Here is a 24,082-nt window from a genome sequence, read left to right as displayed (position 1 = left end):
ACGCCAACCACTCCGAGAGTGTAGTAGGTGCTTTTATGTGCCAGTTTTGTGGTACTGGTAATGGCCACGCTCAAATGGTGCTTTTTATGTGCCACCTACACAGGAGCCAGTCCAGCAGCACTGGCAATGACTTTGCTCGAATGTTTTTTTACACGTGCCATCAGCACAAGTGCTAGTAAGGCAACGCGGGTAATGATCACACTCGAATGGTGTGTTTAACGTGCCATCGAGCATATATATATATATATATATATATGTGGGGGCAACACACATACACACACACACGTACGTACGTACGTACACCTATTGCATACTTGTTTTTTGTATGCATACATGTTCGTGTGTGTGTTGCCCATATATCAACAAAACACTTTTCCCCGATGGAAAAAAACCCCAACAAAGGTCTTAACAAAAACCTACTCGTTGTTAGAAGGGGACTTAACTCTTGTTTGCAAATAATGGTGATTTCTCCGACTTGAAAATTGTTAAAAGTTTTGGTAGAAAATTTATTTTTACTGCTATTCGCTTGTGCCTCTGGGGAAAAATAAGTTGACGAAAATACAGCTAGGGTCATGACAAATGTCCTCCTAAAATGGGAGCCCACATGCATGCTGATTTGTGGATGTGCATAAATTACATTCATGTACACACACACACACACACATATTCTGCCATTTATATATACAGTTAAGAGGAGAGTAGTTATGGGGTGCTAGAGCAAACACCCTCAGGGAACAATGTGCAAGTGGGTGGCTGTGTGCCAGGTGATAGACGGGCGAGTGCTGGTATGTTGCTATAGAGGAGATACATGGTTGAAGGAGGTAAAAAGAAGGTTGTGATAGGATGCTGGAGTAAGGAACAAAGGTACAGGTGGGTGGTTGTATGCTGAATTTTGAAAGGCTAAAGCATGACAGAGGGGCAAGCACAGGTGTGTTGCTGTAGAGAAGATAAAAGGAAGGTTGTGATAGGGTCCAAGACCAGAACAAAGATGCAGCTGGGTGGGTGTACGCCAGGTGTTAAAAGGCTAGAGTATGATAGAGGGGCAAGCACAGGTGTGTTGCTGTAGGGGAGATTAAAGGAAGGTTGTGATAGGGTCCTAGAGCAAACTGTCAAAGAACAAAGGTGCAGCTGGGTGGGTGTATGCCAGGTGTTAAAAGGCTAGAGTTTGATAGAGGGGCAAGCACAGGTGTGTTGCTGTAGGGGAGATTAAAGGAAGGTTGTGATAGGGTCCGAGAGCAAACTGTCAAGGAACACAGGTGCAGCTGGGTGGGTGTATGCCAGGTGTTAAAAGGCTAGAGTATGATAGAGGGGCAAGCACAGGTGTCTTGCTGTAGGAAAGATAAAACAAAGGTAGTGATGGCATGCTAGAGCAAGCTCCCAAACAACAGGTGAGTATAAGAAACATGGTCATCAGAAAGAGGTTGTGAGACCTGATTTGCATATCATTAGCATGTTACATCCTTACATTAGTATGTAAAAAGTGGAGTTACATGGGCTCAGTGCTTAGGGTGTTCAGCTCATAGTCATGAGGTCAAGAGTTCAATTCCTGGCAGCACACTGTGTCCTTAAGCAAGACACTTTACTTCACATTGCTCCAGTCCACTCAGCTGGCAAAAATTAGTTGTACCTGTAAGTCAAAGGGGCCAGCCTTGTCACATACTGTGTCACACTGAATCTCCCTGAGAACTTACATTGGTGGCAGCTGGCAGAAATGTTAGCACGCTGGGCGAAATGCTTAGCGGTATTTCGTCTGCTGTTATGTTCTGAGTTCAAATTCCACTGAGGTCGACTTTGTCTTTCATCCTTTCGGGGTCGATTAAATAAGTACCAGTTGCGTCCTTGTGGGTAATAAAGAAATATATATATGTATTTCGTCTGCCATTACGTTCTGAGTTCAAATTCCACCAAGGTCAACTTTGCCTTTCATCCTTTCGGGGAAAATTAAAATTAAGTACCAGTTGCACACTGGGGCCAATGTAATCGACTTAGTCCCTTTGTCTGTCTTTGTTTGTCCCCTCTATGTTTAGCCCCTCGTGGGCAATAAAGAAATAAGAAACGTTAGCACACTGGGTGAAATGCTTAGCGGTATTTCGTCTACCGTTACATTCTGAGTTCAAATTCTACTGAGGTCGACTTTGCCTTTCATCCTTTCGGGGTCGATAAATTAAGTACCAGTTACGCACTGGGGGTCGATATAATCGACTCAATCCCTTTATCTGTCCATGTTTGTCTCCTCTATGTTTATTTCCTTGTGGGCAATAGAGAAATAAGAAATGTTAGCACGGCGGCGAAATACTTAGCGATATTTCATCTGTCTTTATGTTTTGAGGTGAAATTCCACCGAGGTCGACTTTGCTGTTCATCCTATCGGGGTCGATAGATTAAGTACCAGTTACTCACTGGGGTCGATGTAATCGACTCAATCCCTTTGTCTGTCCTTTGTCCCCTCTGTTTCAGAAACGTTAGCATGCTGAGCAAAATGCTTAGCGGTATTTCATCTACCGTTACGTTCTGAGTTCAAATTCCACCGAGGTCGACAAATTAAGTACCAGTTACGCACTGGGGTCGATGTAGTCGACTTAATCCATTTGTTTGTCCTTGTTTGCCCCTTCTGTGTTTAGCCCCCTTAGTAAAGAAATAGGTATGCATGTCTGTGGAGCACTCAGTCACTTACACTTTAATTTCACAAGCAGGCAGTTCCATTAATCCGGTCAACTGGAACCCTCGTTATCGTAATTAATGGAATGTCAGTTTTTGGGTTGTCCTTGAGCAAGACACTTTATTCCACATTGCTCCAGCCCACTCAGCAGGCAAAAATGAGTTGTACGTATAAATTCAAAAGGGCCAGCCTTGTCACATTGTGTTGCCCTGAATCTCCTCAAGAGATATATTAAGGGTACACGTGTCTGTGGGTTACTCAGCCACTTGGACATTGATTTCATGGGCGAGTTGTTCTGTTGATCAAATCAGCTGGAACCCTCATCGACATAACCAACAGAATACCAGTTATAGACATACTCTTTACTCTTTTACTTGTTTCAGTCATTTCACTGTGGTCATGCTGGAGCACCACCTTTAGTCGAGCAAATCGACCCCAGGACTTATTCTTTGTAAGCCTAGTACTTATTTTATCGGTCTCTTTTTTGCCGAACCGCTAAGTTACAGGGACGTAAACACACCAGCGATGTTGGGGGGACAAACGCGCATATATATACATACATACATACATGATGGGCTTCTTTCAGTTTCCGTCTACCAAATCCACTCACAAGGCTTTGGTCGGCCCGAGGCTATAGTAGAAGACACTTGCCCAAGGTGCCACGCAGTGGGACTGAACCTAGAACCATGTGGTTGGTAAGCAAGTTACTTACCATAAAGCCACTCCTACGCCTATATATCATCATCATCATCATCATCATTTAGCGTCCGTTTTCCATGCTAGCATGGGTTGGACGGTTCTACTGGGGTCTGTGAAGCCAGAAGGCTTCATCAGGCCCAGTCAAATCTGGCAGTGTTTCTACGGCTGGATGCCCTTCCTAACGCCAACCACTCCGTGAGTGTAGTGGGTGCTTTTTACGTGCCACCCGCACTGGTGCCAGACAGAGCTGGCAAACGGCCATGAACGGATGGTGCTTTTTATGTGCCACCGGCACGAGGGCCAGCGAGGCTGGCAACGGACACGAAACGGGGCGGTGCTGGCAACGGTCGCGAAACGGAAAGTTCTCTTACATGCCACCGACACTGGTAACACATCTGCAATTTCCATTGATCGATTTCGATTCTGATCCTCACTTGCCTCAATGGGTCTTCACAAGCAGAGTTTCGACATGCCACCGGCACTGGTAGCACATCCGCAATTTCCATTGATCGATTTCGATTCTGATCCTCACTTGCCTCAACACGTCTTCACAAGTAGAGTTTTGTGTCCCAAGAAGGGAAGGTATGCATACGTAGGCTGGCTCCATCCCATGTAGAAGGCCACAGGTTGTGGACTCACTTGTCCTGCTGGGTCTTCTCGCGCACAGCACACTTCCAGAGGTCTCGGTCTCTAGTCATTTCCTCAGTGAGACCTAAAGTTCGAAGGTCGTGCTTCACCACCTCGTCCCAGGTTTTCCTGGGTCTGCCTCTTCCACAGGTTCCCTCAACCGCTAGGGTGTGGCACTTTTTCACACAACTACCTTCATCCATTCTCGCCACATGACCATACCAGCGCAAACGTCTCTCTTGCACACCACAACTGATGCTTCTTAGGTCCAGCTTTTCTCTCAAGGTACTTACACTCTGCCGAGTGTGAGTACCGGCATTACACATCCATCGGAGCATACTGGCTTCATTTCTAGCGAGCTTACGCATATCCTCAGCAGTCACGGCCCATGTTTCACTGCCATGTAGCATGGCTGTTCGTACACACGCATCATACAGTCTGCCTTTCACTCTGTGCGAGAGGCCTTTTGTCACCAGCAGAGGTAAGAGCTCTCTGAACTTTGCCCAAGCTATTCTTACTCTAGCAGTTACACTTTCAGCACACCCGCCCCCGCTGCTGACTTGGTCACCTAGGTAACGGAAACTATCAACTATTTCTAGTTTTTCTCCCTGGAAAGTGACGGAAGTTGGTCTCAGAGCATTTTCAGTGTTTATTGTTCCTGAGCATCTGCCACATACAAAAACCATCTTCCTAGTTAGCCTTCCTTTGACATTGCTGCATCTCTTATGTGTCCATAGCTTACACTTGGTGCATCTTATAGAGTTTCTACCTACACCTTTTCTACAGATCGAGCAGGGCCATCTACCTGAAGGTGTTGTGATTTGTCTACCTTCCTACTGATTACGACTTTGGTTTTAGCTAGATTGACTCTGAGGCCCTTCGATTCTAATCCTTGTTTCCACACCTGAAACTTCTCCTCCAGTTCTGATAGCGACTCAGCAATTAGAGCAAGGTCATCAGCATAGAGGAGCTCCCAAGGGCATCCTGTCTTGAATTCCTCCGTTATTGCCTGGAGGACTAAGATAAATAGGAGGGGGCTGAGTACTGAGCCTTGGTGGACCCCTACCTCTACCCGGAATTCTTCACTGTACTCGTTTCCCACCCTCACCCTACTAGCAGTGTCCCTATACATGGCCCGCACAGCTCTCACTAACCATTCATCTATCCCTAGTTTTCTCATTGCCCACCAGATAAGGGATCGGGGGACCCTGTCGAAGGCTTTCTCCATGTCAACAAAAGCCAGGTACAGGGGCTTATCTTTGGCTAGGTATTTCTCCTGCAGCTGCCTTACCAGGAATATAGCATCAGTAGTACTTTTCCCTGGCACAAACCCAAACTGCATCTCATCTAAACTAACTCTCTCTCTAATTAGTTGGGCTATGACCCTCTCCGTAACCTTCATCACCTGGTCCAACAGCTTGATACCTCTGTAGTTATTTGTATCTAGGGCATCACCTTTACCTTTGTAGCAGTTGACTATTATACTGCTACACCAGTCATTGGGTATGACCCCTTTGTGTATCACCTGATTAACTATATGGGTGACTAGGCTATAGCCGACACTACCAGACATTTTGAGCATCTCTGCAGTGATTCCTGATGGGCCTGGGGCTTTCCCTGTCTTCATGCTTCTAATTGCCTTAGCTACCACAGAACTATCAACTCGGATAGCTGGTCCCTCTGTTGGGTCAACATTCGGCAGACTCTCTTTATCCCATTCATTTTCTTCATTCAGCAACCTTTCATAGTGGCATCTCCAGACCTCTCTCTTTGCATCCTCATTTAGCGCAAGTGAACCATCTTCCATGCGAACACACTTCTCTCCTACCACATCACGATTCTCTCTCACACACTGTCTTGCAACACGAAACACCTCCAGTCTTTGGTCCTCACGGCGCAGAACATTGGCAAATTTTTTCTTATCTGCTTCCCCTCTGGCTAAATAAACCTGTCTCCTAGCTTCTCTTTTGGCAGTCTGATACAATTCCCTGCTACCCCCATTTTTCCAGACCTTCCAAGCCTGTCTCTTTTCTCTAATAGCCCTGTCTACAATATTGTTCCACCACCACGTTATTCTAGGACTTTGCACCAGCCACAGATCTGGTCAGTGGCTCTCAGCAGGTTGTCCCTTAGAAACGTCCAGCTGTCTTCTACCCCCTGTGATGCTCTATCCCCTTCTACTTCGTCAGAGGCTTCAAGTAATATGTCCCTAAATCTCTGTCCATTTGCAGGATCTTTAAGCTTCCAGATCCTTCTTCTCCATATTTGTCGTCTTCTGGTTGTCCTCCTAGTCCTGATCCTAAAGTCACTAACTACCAGTCTATGTTGTGGGGTACATTCTTCACCTGGGAAGGTTTTGGCATTTATAAGCAGCCATCTCTCCCTTTGCCTTGTAAGGATGTAGTCAATTTGGCTGGTATGTTGGCCCGATTGGTAAGTGACTAGGTGGCTGGTAGGTTTCCTGAAGTTAGTGTTGCAAATCATAAGATTATTTGCATCGCAGAACTCCAGCAGCCTGGTTCCCTCCTCGTTGCGGGAGCCATAGCATAGCCGCCATGTACGCCATGGAAGCCCCCAGCATGTCGTCCAACGTGACCATTGAAGTCACCAGCCACAAAGATAAGGTCTCTGTCGTTCGTCAATGAGGTAGTCTGCAGTAGAGTGTCATAGAATCGGTCTTTCTGTCCATCGGGTAGCCCCGACTGAGGAGCATAGGCTGATATAATGGTTGCTAAACTATGATGAAGCACTAATCTAATCTTAAGTATTCTGTCACTTACTCTGATTACCTCAATTACTTTATCTACCCATTTCTCAGCGATAAGTATACCCACGCCACCAACCCGTCAGTGTTCCCTGCCCAGAAAATCTTGTACCTGCGTTCCTTGCCTGTGAGGAACCTAGCTGATCCTCCTCTCCACCTTATTTCTTGCATGCAACATATATCCACACATCTCCGTTCAAGCATCTCGACTATCTCACCAGACCTACCTTTCAGAGTGCCAACGTTGAGGGTGCCAACCCTGAGGGTGTGGAAGGCATGGGCTCTATATATATATATATATATATATATATGTATACTCTTTTTTGCTCTTTACTCTTTTACTTGTTTCAGTCATTTGACTGCGGCCATGCTAGAGCACCGCCTTTAGTCGAGCAAATCAACCCCAGGACTTAATCTTTGTAAGCCCAGTACTTATTCTATCAGTGTCTTTTGCCGAACCGCTAAGTGACGGGGACGTAAACACACCAGCATCGGTTGTCAAGCAATGCTAGGGAGACAAACACAGACACACAAACACACACGCATACATATATATATATATATATATATATATATATATACACGACAGGCTTCTTTCAGTTTCCGTCTACCAAATCCACTCACAAGACATTGGTCGGCCTGGGGCTATAGCAGAAGACACTTGCCCAAGATGCCACGCAGTGGGACTGAACCTGGAACCATGTGGTTGTTTAGCAAGCTACTTACCACACAGCCACTCCTGCGCCTATATGTATATATATATATGTATATATACACACACACACACATATGATAGGCTTCTTTCAGTTTCTGTCGACCAAATCTTTTCACAAGGCTTTGGTCAGTCTAGGGATATAGTAGGAAACACTTGCCCAAGGTACTGTACAGTGGGATTGAATCTAAGGTCATATAATTGGAGGCTAGCTTCTCAATCACAGCCACACCTGTGCATGTGTACACACAGACACACATGCACATTCATACAGATGTATACACACACATTCATTCTTATATCTATACACATACATTTGTACGTATATATAGGCACAGGAGTGGCTGTGTGGTTAGTAGCTTGCTTACCAACCACATGGTTCTGGGTTCATTCCCACTGCATGGCACCTTGGGCAAGTGTCGTCTACTATAGCCTTGGGCCAAATAAAGCCTCGTGGGTGAATTTGGTAGATGGAAACTGAAAGAAGCCCATCGTATATATATATATATATATATATATATATATGTGTGTGTGTGTCTTTGTTTGTCCCCCCCATCATCGCTCGACAACCGATGCTGGTGTGCTTACGTCCCCGTAACTTAGCGGTTCGGTAAAAGTAACCGATAGAATAAGTACTAGGCTTACAAAGAATAAGTCCTGGGGTCAATTCGTTCAACCAAAAGCAGTGCTCCAGCATGACCGCAGTCAAATGACTGAAACAAGTAAAAGTGTATATGTATACACACATTCATACATACATGTATACACACACATTCATATATATATATATACTCAAACATTCATTCATACATACATACATACATACATATATGTATAATCAAACATTTATACGTATATGTATACATACACACACACAGTATGTGACTTCACCATTGAGACTTTGGTGTGTGATTTGAGGGAGATTTGGCTGTTGTTTCTATGGAATTGACTACAGAAAGGTCCACTTCCACCAATTGGCTTGTCGTTATTCCTGTTGTTGCTATTGGTGTCATTGTTGCTTTTGTGTTATCGTCTTTGGTTGGTTAACAGTAAAAAGATTTAATTTTTAGTAGTTTTGTTGTTTAGTATTTATGTTCTGTGTGAGAAAAATTTCTGTTTTTTTTTCTGATCGATGGCCCTGCTGTGGCTTTTGGTAATAACTGAAAACATTTTCCTGATCAAAATATAAGCACATTTGAGTAGTGTGTCTATCTGTAAGCGTCACAGTGTATTTCTAGATGTGTAACAACGTACCTGTATTTGACGTTCTTGGTAAATATGTATCAGTGTGTTTGAAAATGTGACATTGTTGATAGATGCGACAGTGTCTGTATTTGACATTCTTGGTAGAGGTCTTTACCTTTTGACCGGCAGATATAGAAAATAATTTTTTGTAACTATAAACACTTTCAAACTTCGGACACTGGTAGAATGTGTCACATAAAACATCTTTTACTCTTGGCGTTGTTGAGAAAATTCTGTATTTTGGAAGTTATTTTGTTTTAAAGTTGTGGTATTTCGGTAATTTCAACCAATCAATGACATGTATTCAGCTGAATAAAATTACTGCCGTTGTTTGTCAATAACAACTATTGGCAGTGTATATTTCGTTTGTCACTCTTAATTATGACATATTTCATTTCAGTTACGTTTGTATGAATAAACGAGTCTATCTGAAGCATGTTTACTTCATCGCACCACCATAATCATTTGTGCTTCGCTTTTCATTTTTCTCCAAAACTCTAACCCTAACTCTAAAACCCTAACCCTAAAACCTTAAAACTAAAACCAGTACAAATGCACAAACGATGTCATAAATAACAGTGACAAACGAAATATACACCACCGATAGTTGTTGTTGGCAAACAACGGCAGTTATTTTATTCAGCTGAATACACGTCATTGATTGGTTGAAATTACCGAAATAGGACTACTTTAACGTGAAATTACTTCGTAAATATAAGTTTTTCTCAAAAATGCTAAGAGTAAAAGATGTTTTATACGACACATTCTACCAGTGTCCGAAGTTTGAAAGTGTTTAATTACAAAAAAATATTTTTTAAAATCTGTCGGTCAAAAGGTAAAGATCCCTTGGTAGGTATGTGACAGTATTTGTAGATGTGTGATAGTATCTGTATGTCACATTGTTGGTAGATATGTGATATAATTGGTAGACAGGTGACAGTGTATTTGTATATGTGTAACAGTTTGTAATGTTGTTAGTAATTTTGTAACTGTATTTGTGGATGAGATGGTGTGTCTGTATGTGACATTGCTGCTACATATGTGACAGTGTATTTGTAAATGCGTGACAGTAGGCATGTAACTGTATTTGTAGATGTGTGATAATGTGACTTTGTTGGTACAGTGTATTTGTAGATATGTGTCAGTGACATTGTTGCTAGATAAGTAGTGATTTGTAGTTGTGATGGTATGTTTGTGTATAGATGTCTGATTGTGTGTCTGTAGGTATGTGACAGTGTGTCTGTATTTGTCAGTGTGTATAGCTGTGTCTAGATGTGACAGTGTCTATGTGTGTGACAGTATGTCTGTACATGTGACAACTTGCCTGTATCTAGATGTATGTATATGGGTGTCTATTTCTGTGTGTGTGTATATACATGTATATTTATACTAAAAGTGACCATGCTAATGTTCTCTTTCAATATATTTACAGGTCAAGGAGTCGTTCCAACAGTCGTTCATACTCCAGGTCGCCGAGGTCGTTGTCAAGGTCACCATATCGGTCGAGGTCGTCGTCACGGTCACGTTCCCGTAGCCGATACAGATCCTCATCGCCATCGAGGGGCGGTTCATCATCGTCGCGGTCACGGTCCAGCTCGCGCGGCCCTCCACCAGCTTCATCGCGGGGCCGACGCTACAGGTCGCGCACCAGATCACGGTCCCGTTCGCGCTCCTACACGCCAGCTCGCAAGTACTCAAGGTCCCGGTCGAGGTCGCGCTCGATATCCCGCAGCCGGTCGCGGTCACGCTCTCCACTATCCACCTTCTACCATCACCACCACCATCACCATCGTCACTCACGCTCTCCTGGACGCAGCAGCAGAAGAAGCCGAACACCCCCTTACCGTAGCAGAGGCCGTACCCGATCCCCTCTGGCCCCTATTTCTACCAGAGACCCATTTTATCGCAAAGATTGGTCCCCATCATACAACCGTAGTCTACGATCCACAGCTGCCCCAGCAGGGACCAGTGCTGCCAACAGCAGCAGTCATGGGCCTGGTAAACGCTTCTCCCCACCTGAAAGACCATTCCCACCCCGCTTTCCCCACTACACACCACCTCAACGGCCAGAAGACTACTACAGGTGAGGATTGCATTAGTTTATACATATGTTATTTATATATATACACTCTTTTACTTGTTTCAGTCATTTGACTGCGGCCATGCTGGAGCACCGCCTTTAATCGAGCAACTCGACCCCGGGACTTATTCTTTGTAAGCCCAGTACTTATTCTATCGGTCTCTTTTGCTGAACCGCTAAGTGACGGGAACATAAACACACCAGCATCGGTTGTCAAGCATTGCTAGAGGGACAAACACAAACATTCACGCACACATATATACATATATACGACGGGCTTCTTTCAGTTTCCGTCTACCAAATCCACTCACAAGGCTTTGGTCGGCCCGAGGCTATAATAGAAGACACTTGCCCAAGGTGCCACGCATGACAACCCTCAAAACATACATACATATACTATATTATTCAATGCATATAAAATAAGAATACAAGCAATTATTAAAAGACATGAATATAAATTATTAAAATCACTTACAGCTGTTTCAGCCCGTAGATAAAAGCATCTCATTCTGCATCTCTCAAGTGTATTGAGGTAATAGGCAGTTGAAAATGAGGAAGTTATATATATCTCTAGGCCTCGTCAGAGATTATAAAGTACAATTATAATAAATATAAATATGTTTTAAAGTTGATGAACCAACTATTATGCTTCTCCATTTTCTTATTTGCTATATATATATATATATATATAGGCTTGTGTGTGTGTACATATCTATCTGTCTATATTATACTAAAACTCAGTTTGTTTTCCTGCCATTTGATTATGATTAGCTTCCTTATGAACCACATGGTTCCGAGTTCAGTACCACTGCGTGGCACCTTGGGCAAGTGTCTTCTACTATAGCCTCGGGCCAACCAAATCCTTGTGAGTGGATTTAGTAGACAGAAACTGAAAGAAGCCCTGTATATATATATATGTGTGAGTGTGTGTGTATATGTTTGTGTCTGTGTTTGTCCCCACAACGTCGCTTGACAACCGATGCTGGTGTGTTTACATCCCTGTTCGGCAAAGGAGATGGATAGAATTAGTGCTAGGCTTCCAAAGAATAAGTCCTGAGGTCGATTTGCTCGACTAAAGGCGGTGCTCCAGCATGGCCACAGTCAAATGACTGATACAAGTAAAAGTGTAAATAGTAAAAAGAGTATATTTGAATCCCAAACTATGTTTTTCAGAAGCAAACTTAATTTTTTACCTCTTGTTTCAAATAATCTCCTTTTTCCAAAATTTTTGCTAATTTTGCCCATTTTTCTACAAGTTTTATTCATTTATTTGTTTTATTTATTTTTCTGTCTTTCCAGATATGACAGCCACGCCTACGAAGATTATTACAGAGACTACTTCTCCAGATATGCGCCCCACACCACGTATCCTGCACCTTCCACACTCCCGGCGTCTGCTGCATCTTCAGTTGCAACCGGGTACGACCGGCCATACTATGACATAAGAGGACGGCCGGTGACCCAACCGATAGCCCCCGCCGCTGTGAACGTCGTCGTCGGAAGCAACTCTCCACCAAACCGACCCCGCAAGAGACCAGTGAGCCGAAGCCCATTGCGCAGGGAGAGGCCCCGCGACAAGGGCGACAGCAAACCTGGAAAGTCGGCTGCCGGGGGTGAGCCAGCCCCTGCAGCGAAGCCGACGAAGGAGAAGGCTAAGAAGGCAAGCAAGGTGGTGGACGAGGACGGTCACCATAAGAGGCTGGAACGGAAGCGAGAAGAGAAGGCTGAGCGGTTGGCACGAGAGAAGTCCAGTGCTGTAGGTTTGGTGTCCGCGAAGAAATCCACATCAAGGGCCGGAGATAAGGCCTTGTCGAAGGAGAAGAAAAAGGCTGAGTCAAAGAGAGTGAAGTCGGAGAAGGCTTCGGCATCAAAGAATCCTTCGGTGCCGTTGGATATGTATGGGAAGCAAGGGTCTGAGAATTTGAAAGATGGTGGGTGCCCTGTAAATGCCAACAATCCTGGCTCCACTGCAGCAACTGCTGCTGGTGCTACCAACACTGCAGCTGTTTCCAGTGTCGCTGCCGCCAAGCGAAGAGAAGCAGCGGAGAAAACGGTTGGCGGGGCAGCTAGCAAGCGAATGCAAGAGACCCACATTGATCCGCAGGCCGTGACGGCTAATCCGAAGATGGTTCACCTCACAACACTGGCTGATGCGAAAGAGACAGCTCACGTCGGTGACACCAGAGCGGTTGCAGTTGCATCATCGTCGTCACGTGCTGTGGTTACTGCTGCGTCCGCAGCAGCATCATCTGCTGCAAAGCTGAAGCGAAAGGCTCGTCTGCAGCAGCAGCCCGTCGAATTGGCACAGAAGGGCTCCGGTGGTGGACCGTCAACAGAGGACATAGAAAAGACATTGACGTCAAAGAAAAGCCGCAGGGAAGTGTCTGCGACGGAGAAAGGACTACAAGAGGCTGAATATGGCAGCAAGGCATTGGAGTGGAGTGGCCGACACGAGTCTGACATGATGTTGCCGGCCCCAGAGCTTTCCAAGTGGGAGAGGGACGACTATGAAGTACATATGGAACCAATGAAACCAAAGAAGAAACCACTAGAACGGAAACCTCTACCAAAGTAAGTCCACAAAACTTTTATATCTATTTTAGGATCTTTTCCTTTTGAACGGCAGACAATTTCTAGTTAACTAAACACTTTAAAACCTTATATACTGGTAGAATGTGTCAAAATAAAACATTTTTTTTTGGCTTTCTTGTATGCCCAATACAATATAACACACTGTAATATATAATTTAAGTGAACATTTTTCTGGTTGAAATACACCGAAAAATGACGACACAGCAGTCAAAAAATCGTAGAAAATAGGGATTTCCATAGAAAAAAAAGCACCTTTTTGATGTAAATAATTTTTGGTGTTAACATGGTCCGATTTGAATTTTTTCTTCTACGGAATGAAGAGCAAGCCTTCTTCTATCATACTCTCAATTTTGGTCAACTTGCACCACAGGGTCTCAGAGGAGATAGTGTTAGTTGAAGGCTACCAAACCTGCCATACACACACAGACAACTTCAGCTTTATATATATAGAGATTTGGTTAAATAAATGAGCGAAGGAGAACCCACGATTTACCCATACAGTGGGATTGTTTACCTCGAGTAATTCTAGGTTCTCATTACAACTCAATGCAGTTAACCTTAATCTGGATTATAACTAAGGGCTTGAATGGGATCCACCTGGATATTGTACTCATACCTCCCTCTTTCTCTCATATATTGTATCCATCTATCTATCTAGCTAGCTAGCAGTCTGTCTGTCTATCTATCTGCCTATCTACTTATCTATCTATCTGTATCTATCTATCCATCCATCCATCTATCGATCTATCCGTCTGTCTGTCTATCTATCTGTCTGTCTGTCTGCCTGTCTATCTATCTATCTATCCGTCTGTCTGTCTATCTATCCGTCTGTCTGTCTGTCTATCTATCTCTATCTGTCTGTCTGTCTGTCTGTCTATCTATCTATCTATCTGCCTATCTACTTATCTATCTATCTATCTATCTATCTATCTGTCTATGTATCCATCCATCCATCCATCTATCAATCTATCCGTCTGTCTGTCTGTCTATCTATCCGTCTGTCTGTCTATCTATCTATCTGTCTGTCTATCTGTCTGTCTGTCTGTCTGTCTATCTATCTCTATCTGTTTGTCTGTCTATCTATCTATCTGCCTATCTACTTATCTATCTGTCATTCTATCTATCTGTCTCTCTCTCTGTCTGTCTGTCTGTCTACACACACACACACTCTCTCCCTCTCTCTCTCCTTCTATTAATGCTGTGTATTTTCTCTCTCTATATTTTCAGATCTGTGATAGAGAGTGCAGAGAAGGCCATAACAGAGAAACGTCTGAAGCCATCCATGTTACCCCCACGCAAGGTCTACGTAGATGACAAGGACACCCGCAAACCAGGGTCTGTTCAGATCACAATTGCCGGGGGAGAGAAGTCCCGTGCAGAACCAGTTGACAGACGGATCGCAGTGGGCCGCAACCATCGGCCGACGTCGAGGGAAGCGGCGCTCGTCTCGCCGTCCACTTTCTCTTCATCGGCAGCAGGACCGTCGTCCAACGTGGCGTCTGCTGCCGTCGCTGCAGCTGGGTCGGCTTCGCTGTCATCTGTATCATCTCAGGCAAAAGGGCACCACCATCATCATCACCACCATCAACCACAAAGACAGCGTCACCACCACCATCATCACCAGGACGTGAGGATCGCACGGTCGAGCGACTCGAAGGACGGTGGTGGGGGAAGTGGCGGCGGCGGTGGTGGTGGTGGTGTGGCTGCAAGGGTTGGGGAGAGGTTCGAGCGGAAGGAGTCGATGGTCGACGAAGCGAAGTTTGTTCCAGATTATTCCGAGTCGAGTTCGGAGAGTGACGACGTCGCTGCTCCCGGAAACACAGATGTGGCTGCTGACCCCTCCGAGATGACGTCTTCGAGGAGGGTCACGTCCGGGTCGGGCGCCAGAAGAAGCAGCAGCAGCCGGACGGCGAGTGCTGCTGGTGGCAGCGGTTCAAGGGTGGGCGGCAGCAGTGGGGGTGGTGGTGACGCGGGGGTCACGGCACCGGTCGAGGAACAAGAGGAGCCTAGCGGGAAGCGACGCAGCGGGAAACGGTCAAAGGAGAGCGGAGGGGGCAGTAGCGGCGGTGGCACGTCGGGCAAGAAGAACAAGAAGCACAAAAAACACAAAAAACACAAATCGAAAAAAAGCAAACACAAATCCAAAAAGTCACACAAGCAGCGGCACAGAAGCGGTAGTCGGGAGAAGTCCGCTGCACGTCTGCTGCACCAGCCCGCTGCGGCTGCTATGCCGTCGTCATCGCCGGGGGTTGCCGTTGCTGCTATGTCTGCCGGCGTCCCTTCCGCCTCTCTTCCAACTGCTGCTGCTACTGCTACGACAAAGGGCCACTCTACATATCACCATGACCCCACGCATCAACCCGTGGACGGGGGCAAGGTGCGGTCAAGCATAGCGACAAAGTATTGAGACAAGTTCGAAGGTGGTCCTGATGACGAACGATGATTACGATGACAAAGATACTGATGATGACAACGTTGGTGGTGGTGGTGATGGTGATGGTGATGTTGTTTAGCCCCAGGTCAGCCTCGATCGAGCAGGCCTGGGCTACAAGTCATTCCAGCCAGCCATGACCATCCAGTCCTATAAGGGCATCCACAACTGATTACAGACTCTAATGTTCTCTCCTTACATATGATGGTCCGGTGTTGGTGGTAACAGTGTTGATGGTGTGATTTAGCTGCTATTTCTAGCAGTTTGAACGACCGCATAGATGCTCCCTCGTTGGCTTGTGACTGTGCTGTTGGAGGCTTGATGATTGTGGTGTAGGTTATAGTAGTAGTGGTGGTGTTGATGATGATGATGGAGGGTGTGGTGGTAGTGGACCTTTGAAAGTGCTATTTTTGTCTCTTCAATCCTGGGGTCGATAAAATAAAGTAGCAGTGAAATACTGGGGGTAGATTTAATATTCCTATAAAACAAACATCCTAGATGTCGTCGGAATTATAATTAAAAAACTGACTTTTCCTTTCATCCTTCTGTAAGAATGAATGCTTAGCGATATTCCACCCATTGCTACGTTCCGAGTTCAAATTCCACTGAGGTTGACCTTGCCTTTCATCCTTTCAGGGTTGATAAAATAAGTACCAGCTGAGCGCTGGGGTCAATGGAATCGACTCACCCCTCCCCGCAAAATTTCTGGCCTTGTGCCAAAATTTGAAATCATTATTGTTATTATTATTATTATAATCAAGGTGGTGCGCTGGCAAAGTCGTTAGCACACCAGGCAAAATGTTTAGCAACATTTTGTCCATTTTATGTTCTGAGTTTCAGTTCCGTCGGGGTTGACTTTGCCCTTCAACCTCTCCTTGAATTTCATGCCGTGTGCCAACAGAAGAACGGATAATTATTATTATTATTATTATTAGGCGGCGAGCTGGCAGACACGTTAGCGTGCCGGGCGAAATGCTTAGCGGTATTTCATCTGTCGTTACGCTCTGAGTTCAAATTCCGCCGAGGTCGACTTTGCCTTTCATCCTTTCGGGGTCGATAAATTAAGTACCAGTTACGCAATCGACTTAATCCGTTTGTCTGTCCCCTCTATGTTTAGCCCCTTGTAGGTAGTAAAGAAACAATTATTATTATCTTCATAGATCAGTGGATATTGCTTATTACTTCAACAATGTTGGTTTAACCCCCAGAGCTGTCACTGGAGTCAGTATTAAGTTTCATCTGTCCGTCCATGTACCACATCAAGCGGAGTTCAAACCACAGTAATGGAAATGGGGTTGGTTGATTGGGAAGCCAGAGTTGGTGGGGGTTGCAGCCTCGACACTTGTTTATTATTGCTAGGGGAGCAGGTTGACAGAAATGACAAGGCGGTGAGCTGGCAGAAATGTTAGCATGGCGGGCGAAATGCTTTGTAGTATTTCGTCTGCCGCTATATTCTGAGTTCAAATTCCGCTGAGGTCGACTTTGCCTTTCATCCTTTCGGGGTCAATTAAATAAGTACCAGTTAAGCACTGGGGTCGATATAATCGACTTAATCCCTTTGTCTGTCCCCTCTATGTTTAGCCCCTTGTGGGTAGTAAAGATATAGAAATAGGCATTTCGTCTATCTTTACGTTCTGAGTTCAAATTCTGCCGAGGTTGACTTTGCCTTTCATCCTTTCGGAGTCGATAAAATAAGTACCAGTTACGCACTGGGGTTGATGGAATCAACTTACCCGCTTCTCTGAAATTGCTGGCCTTGTGCCAAAATTTGAAATCATCATTATTGTTATTATTATTATAATTAATAATAATAATTATTCCATCAGGGTTGACTTTGCCTTTCAACCTTTCAGGGGCAATAAAATAAGTACCAGTTACGCACTGGGGTTGATGAAATCGACTTAGCCCCACCCCCTCCCCCCCAAAAATTCAGGTCCTGTGCTTGTTGAAGAAAGGGCTATTATTATTATTATTATTATTATTATTATTATTGTTATTATTTGTGGTAAGGAGCTTGCTTCCCAACCACATGGTTTGGGGTTCAGTCCCACTGCGTGGCACCTTGGGCAAGTGTCTTCTGCTATAGCCCTGAGCCTTGTGAGGGAATTTGGTAGACGGAAACTGAAAGAAGCCCATCGTGTATATATTTGTGTGTGTATGTCTGTGCTTGCACCCCACCCCAATCGTCACTTGACAACCAATGTGGGTGTGTTTACATCCCCATAACTTAGCAGGTCGGTAAAAGAGACCGACAGAATAAGTACTAGGTTTACAAAAGAATAAGTCCTGGGGTCGATTTGTTTGACTAAAAGGCGGTGCTCCAGCATGGCCGCAACCAAACGACAGAAGCGAATAAAAGAAAAGAGAACTTTTAGCGCCTCAGAGAAAAATGGTTGGTGGCATTTTGTCCGTCTTTACGTTCTGAGTTCAAATTCTGCCAAGGCTGATTTTGCCTTTCATCCTTGGGGGGCGGGGGGGGGGGGGGTAAATTAAGTTACCAGTTGAGCACTGGGGTTGATTTAATTGACTTATACCCTCTCCTTTAAAAAGTTGCTGGCCCTGTGCCAAAATTTGAAACCACTTCCACTACCACCACCACCACCACCACCATTACATGAGAATCGCATCTCAGGTTTTCCTAGACTCCTTTATTTCTTTGTCTCACGCATACACACTATCTCTCTTTCTCGGGGACGCATACATACAGACACACACACACACACACATACTATACACACATATACACTCTCTTTCTCAGACATACACACACTCATATATATACTCTTCCTCAGACACACACACACACACATATACACTCTCTTTCTCAGACACACACACACATACATACATAAACACACATACACACTCTCTCTTTCTCGGACATACACACTCATATATACACTCTTTCTCAGACACATACACATATGCACTCTTTCTCAGACACACACACACACACACTCACACACACACATACAGTCTCTCTTTCTCAGACATACACACACTCATATATAGTCTTTCTCAGACACACACATACACACACATATACACTCTCTTTCTCAGCCACACACACACACCTCCTCTTTCTCACACATACATAGACATGTTCTCTCAGCCCTCCTCCATATTATGTTATGAGTTTAGAAAGTGTCAGCTCTTCCACCACCACCACCACTACCACCACCATTATCTTACCTCTACCACCAACCCCACCACCACCTCCAGTTTCAACCCCTTTTCTACTACCTCTCCATCACAAAGTGACTTTTGGCTACCCCTCCCTTTCCTTCTCAACCACCACCACCATCTCTACCCTCCTCCACCATCACCACCATGACTGATCTTGGCGGGGAATGAGTGAGTGAGTGAAAGAAAGACTAAAGACTATTGAATGATTGAGTGGTGATGTGGAGTGGGAACTTTAACAGGACAGATATAAAACACAAAAAAGGGGATTTCTTGATGTGAAAGGAAAAAAAAAAACCCCTACAGAACTTTGTACAGTGGTCTAGCTCCTTATCTTTCTTCCTCTCTCTCTCTCTCTGTCCCTTAGACTCCTTCCTCATTGTCTCTCCTTCCTGCAAAACCAAAGGCTCTTGGTGAAGGCCCCACAGACCGTGGCAAGCGAGCAGCAGGGGACGCAGGAGAGACTCAGAGTCTGTTTGGGACTAATTGGGGAAGATAAGGGGCTACGATAACCAAAAAAAAAACAATCAAACTTTGTATTATAAGTAAATAAAAGAAAAATTTCTGTTAAAGATTCTTGTTGTTGTTGTTAATGTAAGATGTTGTTTGTGTAAGCATGGACAAATCTTGAAAGCTTCATGTTTTTCTTCTCCCTATGGTCAGTTTTATTTATTAGCTTGACCCCCAAAACAAAGTGTAATTCAACAGAAATACCATAATCCCTTCACTATCATGCATGTTACTTTCCCTAACCTCCTGCAACAGGTGAAAATCCGTAAAGTAAAAACAGAATTGTACTGTATATATATATATTATATATATATATATTAAGGTATGTAGAAAATTACAACATGGACAAGAACGTATAACTCTTAGAAGACGATACAATAAACACGGACAAGACATTCGAAACCCTCAGTCTTCAGTCAAGAACCGGATCATCGTAGTAATTTCGGCTGATTAATCTTGAGATTACTAGATCACGGCCAGCCCTCCAAGAAAAACTAAGCAACGAGCATTAGAAAAACTAAGCTGGGAGCGTAGATTTCCTGGAAGAAGGATCGAATGCATACGGACACCAGGACAGCAAAAGGGACGAATATAAAAAAACAATGGAATACAGAAACATTATATTTTTATTATTATTTTTATGATGTATTGCGTGGACCTTGGGCAAGTGTCTTCTACTATAGCCACGGGCCTATATATATATATATATATATATATATATATATATATATAATATATATATATATATATATATATATACACATATATACAACATATATATACACACATATATATATACAATATACACATATATGCGTATATATATGTATATATCTCGATCTACATCTTGCTGACAAAACACGGATTCCAAAAATGACCAGCTAAGTGATCTTAACTTTCAACCTGTCATTCATATTCATATTTTTAAGCGTTGATTCGTAACCCTAATCCTGTTTCTCTTATCTATTTTGCCATCTTGTAAACATGGCTTCCTGTCTGTCTTAAGATCATGCATTTTCAATTCCTCCTTTAATTTCAGGGTCATCCCGTTGTTATTCCATTCCCCAGAATTCCCTACAAAATATTCTCTCTCTCTCTTATTTATATTATGTTTTACTCGATTCCCGAAGTTTCTAGATGTTCAGTAATTTCTGTTGCAGAAAATTCCCTACGAATTATCTTCAACCTTGTTCCTTCGAGGTGAACCCGCCCTCCCACCCCTCGAACAAAACTGGAAGTTTCTACCTTTCTTGACTCCCCCCCCCCCGTGCATACCCCAACCGCACCCCTATGTAGGGTTTATTGTGATCATATAGCGCAAAAACTGTGAAATGTATGCAGGTTGTAGTCTAGATTCTCAGTATGAAATCTGCCAAATGCAAGCTTTCTTTTCAGGTACATGACACCGCTGTCTCTCATCCCAGGGTCTCAGAGGCCCACACCTCCCACACCCTCAGAAATTGGCACATTGAAAGGTAGGTCTGGAGAGATTGTTGAGCTGCTTGAACGGAGGCGTGTGGATTTATGCTGCATCCACGAAGTAAGGTGGAGAGGAGGCTCCGCTAGGCTCCTCACAGGCAAGGAACACAGGTACAAGATTTTCTGGGCAGGGAACACTGACGGGGTCGGGGGCGTGGGTATACTTCTTGCAGAGAAATGGGTAGATAAGGTAATCAAGGTAGTCAGAGTAAGTGATAGAGTACTTAAGATTAGATTAGTGCTTCACCATAGGTCAGCTACCATCATCTCAGCATATGCCCTTCAACCAGGCTACCGGAAGGACAGAAAGACCAATTCTACGACACCTTATTGCGGACTACCTCGTTGACGAATGACAGTGACCTTCTCTTCGTGGTAGGTGATTTCAATGGACATGGTCGGCATGTCGGGGGCTTCCATGGCGTTCATGGAGGCTACGGTTTTGGCTCTCGCAATGAGGAGGGAACCAGGCTGCTGGAGTTCTGCGATGCAAATGACCTTATGGTCTGCAATACCAACTTCAGGAAACCCACCTCTCACTTAGTCACCTACCGTTCTGGCAGACACACTAGCCAGATTGACTACATCCCCGCCAGAAAGAGGGAAAGAGGGCTGCTTATAAATGCCAAAACCTTTCCAGGCGAAAAATGTACTCCTCAACATAGATTAGTAGTTAGCGACTTCAGGATCAGAGCTAAATGGTTGCCCAGAAGACCAGCTTGGAGGAGAAGGGTCTGGAAGTTTAAAGATCCTGCAAATGGACAGAGATTTAGAGACAAACTACTCGAAACCTTTGACGAAATAGAAGGGGATATAGCTTCACTTAATGTGGAAGACAACTGGAGATTTCTATGGGACAATATGCTGACAGCTACTGACCAGATATGTAGATGGAGCAAAGTCCCATCTCGACCCAGAGTAACGTGGTGGTGGAACAATGTGGTTGACAGGGCTATTAGACAAAAGAAACAGGCTTGGAGGGACTGGAAGAACGGTGGTAGAAGGGAAGCTAGGAGACAGGTTTATTTAGCCAGAGGGGAAGCGGATAAGAAAAAATTTGCCAATGTTCTGCGCCGTGAGGATGAAAGACTTGAGGTATTTCGTGTTGCAAGACAGTGTGTGAGAGAGAATCGTGATGTGGTAGGAGAGAAATGTGTCTGCATGGATGATGGTTCACTTGCGCTAAATGAGGATGCAAAGAGAGAGGTTTGGAGATGCCACTATGAAAGGTTGCTGAATAAAGAAAATGAATGGGATAAAGAGAGTCTGCCAAATGTCAGCCCAACAGAGGGACCAGCCATCCGAGTTGACAATTCTTTGGTAGTTACATATATATATACATGTATATATGTATATATATATACATGTATATATGTATATATATACATGTATATATGTATATATATATATACATGTATGTATATATACATATATATATGTATGTATATATACATATATATATGTATGTATATATACATATATATATGTATGTATATATACATATATATATGTATATATACATATGTATATATATATGTATAAATCCTTAAATCCTTAAAAATGTTTTAGCCCGAAGGCCGCGGCCATGCTGGGGCACCACCGCTGAATGAGCTACACTAGTTTGTGAATCCACCTCTGATACGTGGCACTTGATCAACAAGGGAGTTCGATGCTGCTGCCCGCATCCGTGTCTCCTGTTGTGAGGTAGGTTCATCTGGGACTCCCAACAAGAAGAGATCCAGTTTAGTTTTAAAGAAACCCACATCCACACTATGTAAGTCTCTCAGGCATTTAGGGAGGATGTTAAAGAGCTGTGGTCCTCTGAAACCCAAGCTGTTGCAGTATCTGGACCTGTATTTTGATGGTGATGTTGGAATCCTTGGCACCACGCAGCGCGCCCCGTTCTGCGGTTGGAGTAACTTTGAATGCCAAAGTTGGGACAAGACCCTCCAGGATTTTCCAGATGTATATCACTGCATATCTCTCTCCCGCCTCCGCTCCAGGGAGAAGAGGTTTAATACCTTCAGTCTTTCCCAGTAGCTGACATTTTGCATTGAGACGATTTTCTTTGTGTAGCTTCTCTGAGTTGCTTCGAGTTCTGCTGTTTGTTTTATATTGTGTGGTGACCAAAGTTGGGAGCAGTAGTCCAAGTGGCTGAGGACAAATGTTTTCCATAGGACCATCAGTGTCTCCTTCTCTCTTTTCTGAAAGTTCGGAGAATCCATCCAGCTAGCCGTCTGCATTTTATCACCAGATTAGCAATATGCATTTGGAAAGATGCATCATTGCTCATGTCGATGCCCAGGTCACGCACTGATTTTGACTCAGGGATTGCAATTCTTCCTGGACCAGTGTATCCAGTCTTCACGTCATTTACCTTTGTGTGCCAGTAGCGCAGGGCCTGGAACTTACCTGCATTAAACTGCATGTTGTTGTCCTCAGCCCACCTGTATATTGTGTCCAACTCCTGTTGCAGATGCGCAATATTTTCAGGGTTTTGTATTGCGTGGGAGACTTTTGTGTCATCTGCATAGCTAGCAAGGGTGCAACATCAGTGGCCCCAAGACAGTGCCCTGTGGGACACCGCTTGTTATTTGCATTTCCTTGGAGGTGGCTCCATTGCTCACAACTGCCTGTTTTCTGTCTTTTAGGAAGTTGTGCAGCCACTCTCCAAGTTTTCCGCCTATGCCGTGACCACGCAGTTTGTGACAGATCATACCATGGTCGACTTTATCAAAGGCTTTTGCAAAGTCGAGATATATTACATCCACATTTGAGCCATTTAGTAGCTGTTTCAACACCCAGTCATAGTGTTGCAGGAGCTGTGTTAGGCAGCCTCTACCTGGTCGAAATCCATGCTGGGTGTCAGACAGTAAGTCATTTTCTTCAAGGAACATGATTAGTTTCTTACGGACTATTCGTTCCATGACTTTGCTGATGTGTGAGGTCAGAGAGATAGGCCTATAATTTTTAGCATCTGCTCTGCTACCTCCCTTATGGATAGGGCATATTACCCCCTCTTTCAGTTTGACTGGGAGCTTACCACTTGCAAGAAAGCTCTGAAAAAGAAGCTGTAGCGGTTTTGCAAGGGCTCGTTTGCA

At 44.2% G+C, this 24,082-nt stretch overlaps 1 protein-coding gene across 6 annotated transcripts in view; it reads left to right on the top strand.

Moving 5' to 3' along the window:
• LOC115225468 (E3 ubiquitin-protein ligase RBBP6) overlaps window positions 1-16,323 on the top strand; it is a 121,910-nt gene extending 105,587 nt beyond the window's left edge. For 4 of the 6 annotated variants that reach the window (XM_036514127.1, XM_036514130.1, XM_029796422.2 and 1 more), the window contains 3 exons: window positions 10,139-10,789; window positions 12,086-13,357; window positions 14,606-16,323. In XM_036514127.1, the coding sequence (XP_036370020.1) occupies window positions 10,139-10,789; window positions 12,086-13,357; window positions 14,606-15,785 (3,103 nt within the window). In that variant the 3' untranslated portion in view covers window positions 15,786-16,323. The remainder of the gene's footprint in view (window positions 1-10,138; window positions 10,790-12,085; window positions 13,358-14,605) is intronic. The other 2 variants (XM_036514129.1, XM_036514128.1) reach the window with 2 other exon arrangements.
• The last annotated feature ends 7,759 nt before the right edge of the window (window positions 16,324-24,082 follow it).

The sequence above is a fragment of the Octopus sinensis genome, linkage group LG27, assembly GCF_006345805.1.
Source record: "Octopus sinensis linkage group LG27, ASM634580v1, whole genome shotgun sequence".
Lineage (NCBI taxonomy): Eukaryota > Metazoa > Mollusca > Cephalopoda > Octopoda > Octopodidae > Octopus > Octopus sinensis.
Note: the sequence above shows the minus strand (reverse complement) of the source record. Positions and strands in the feature narration are given on the sequence as shown.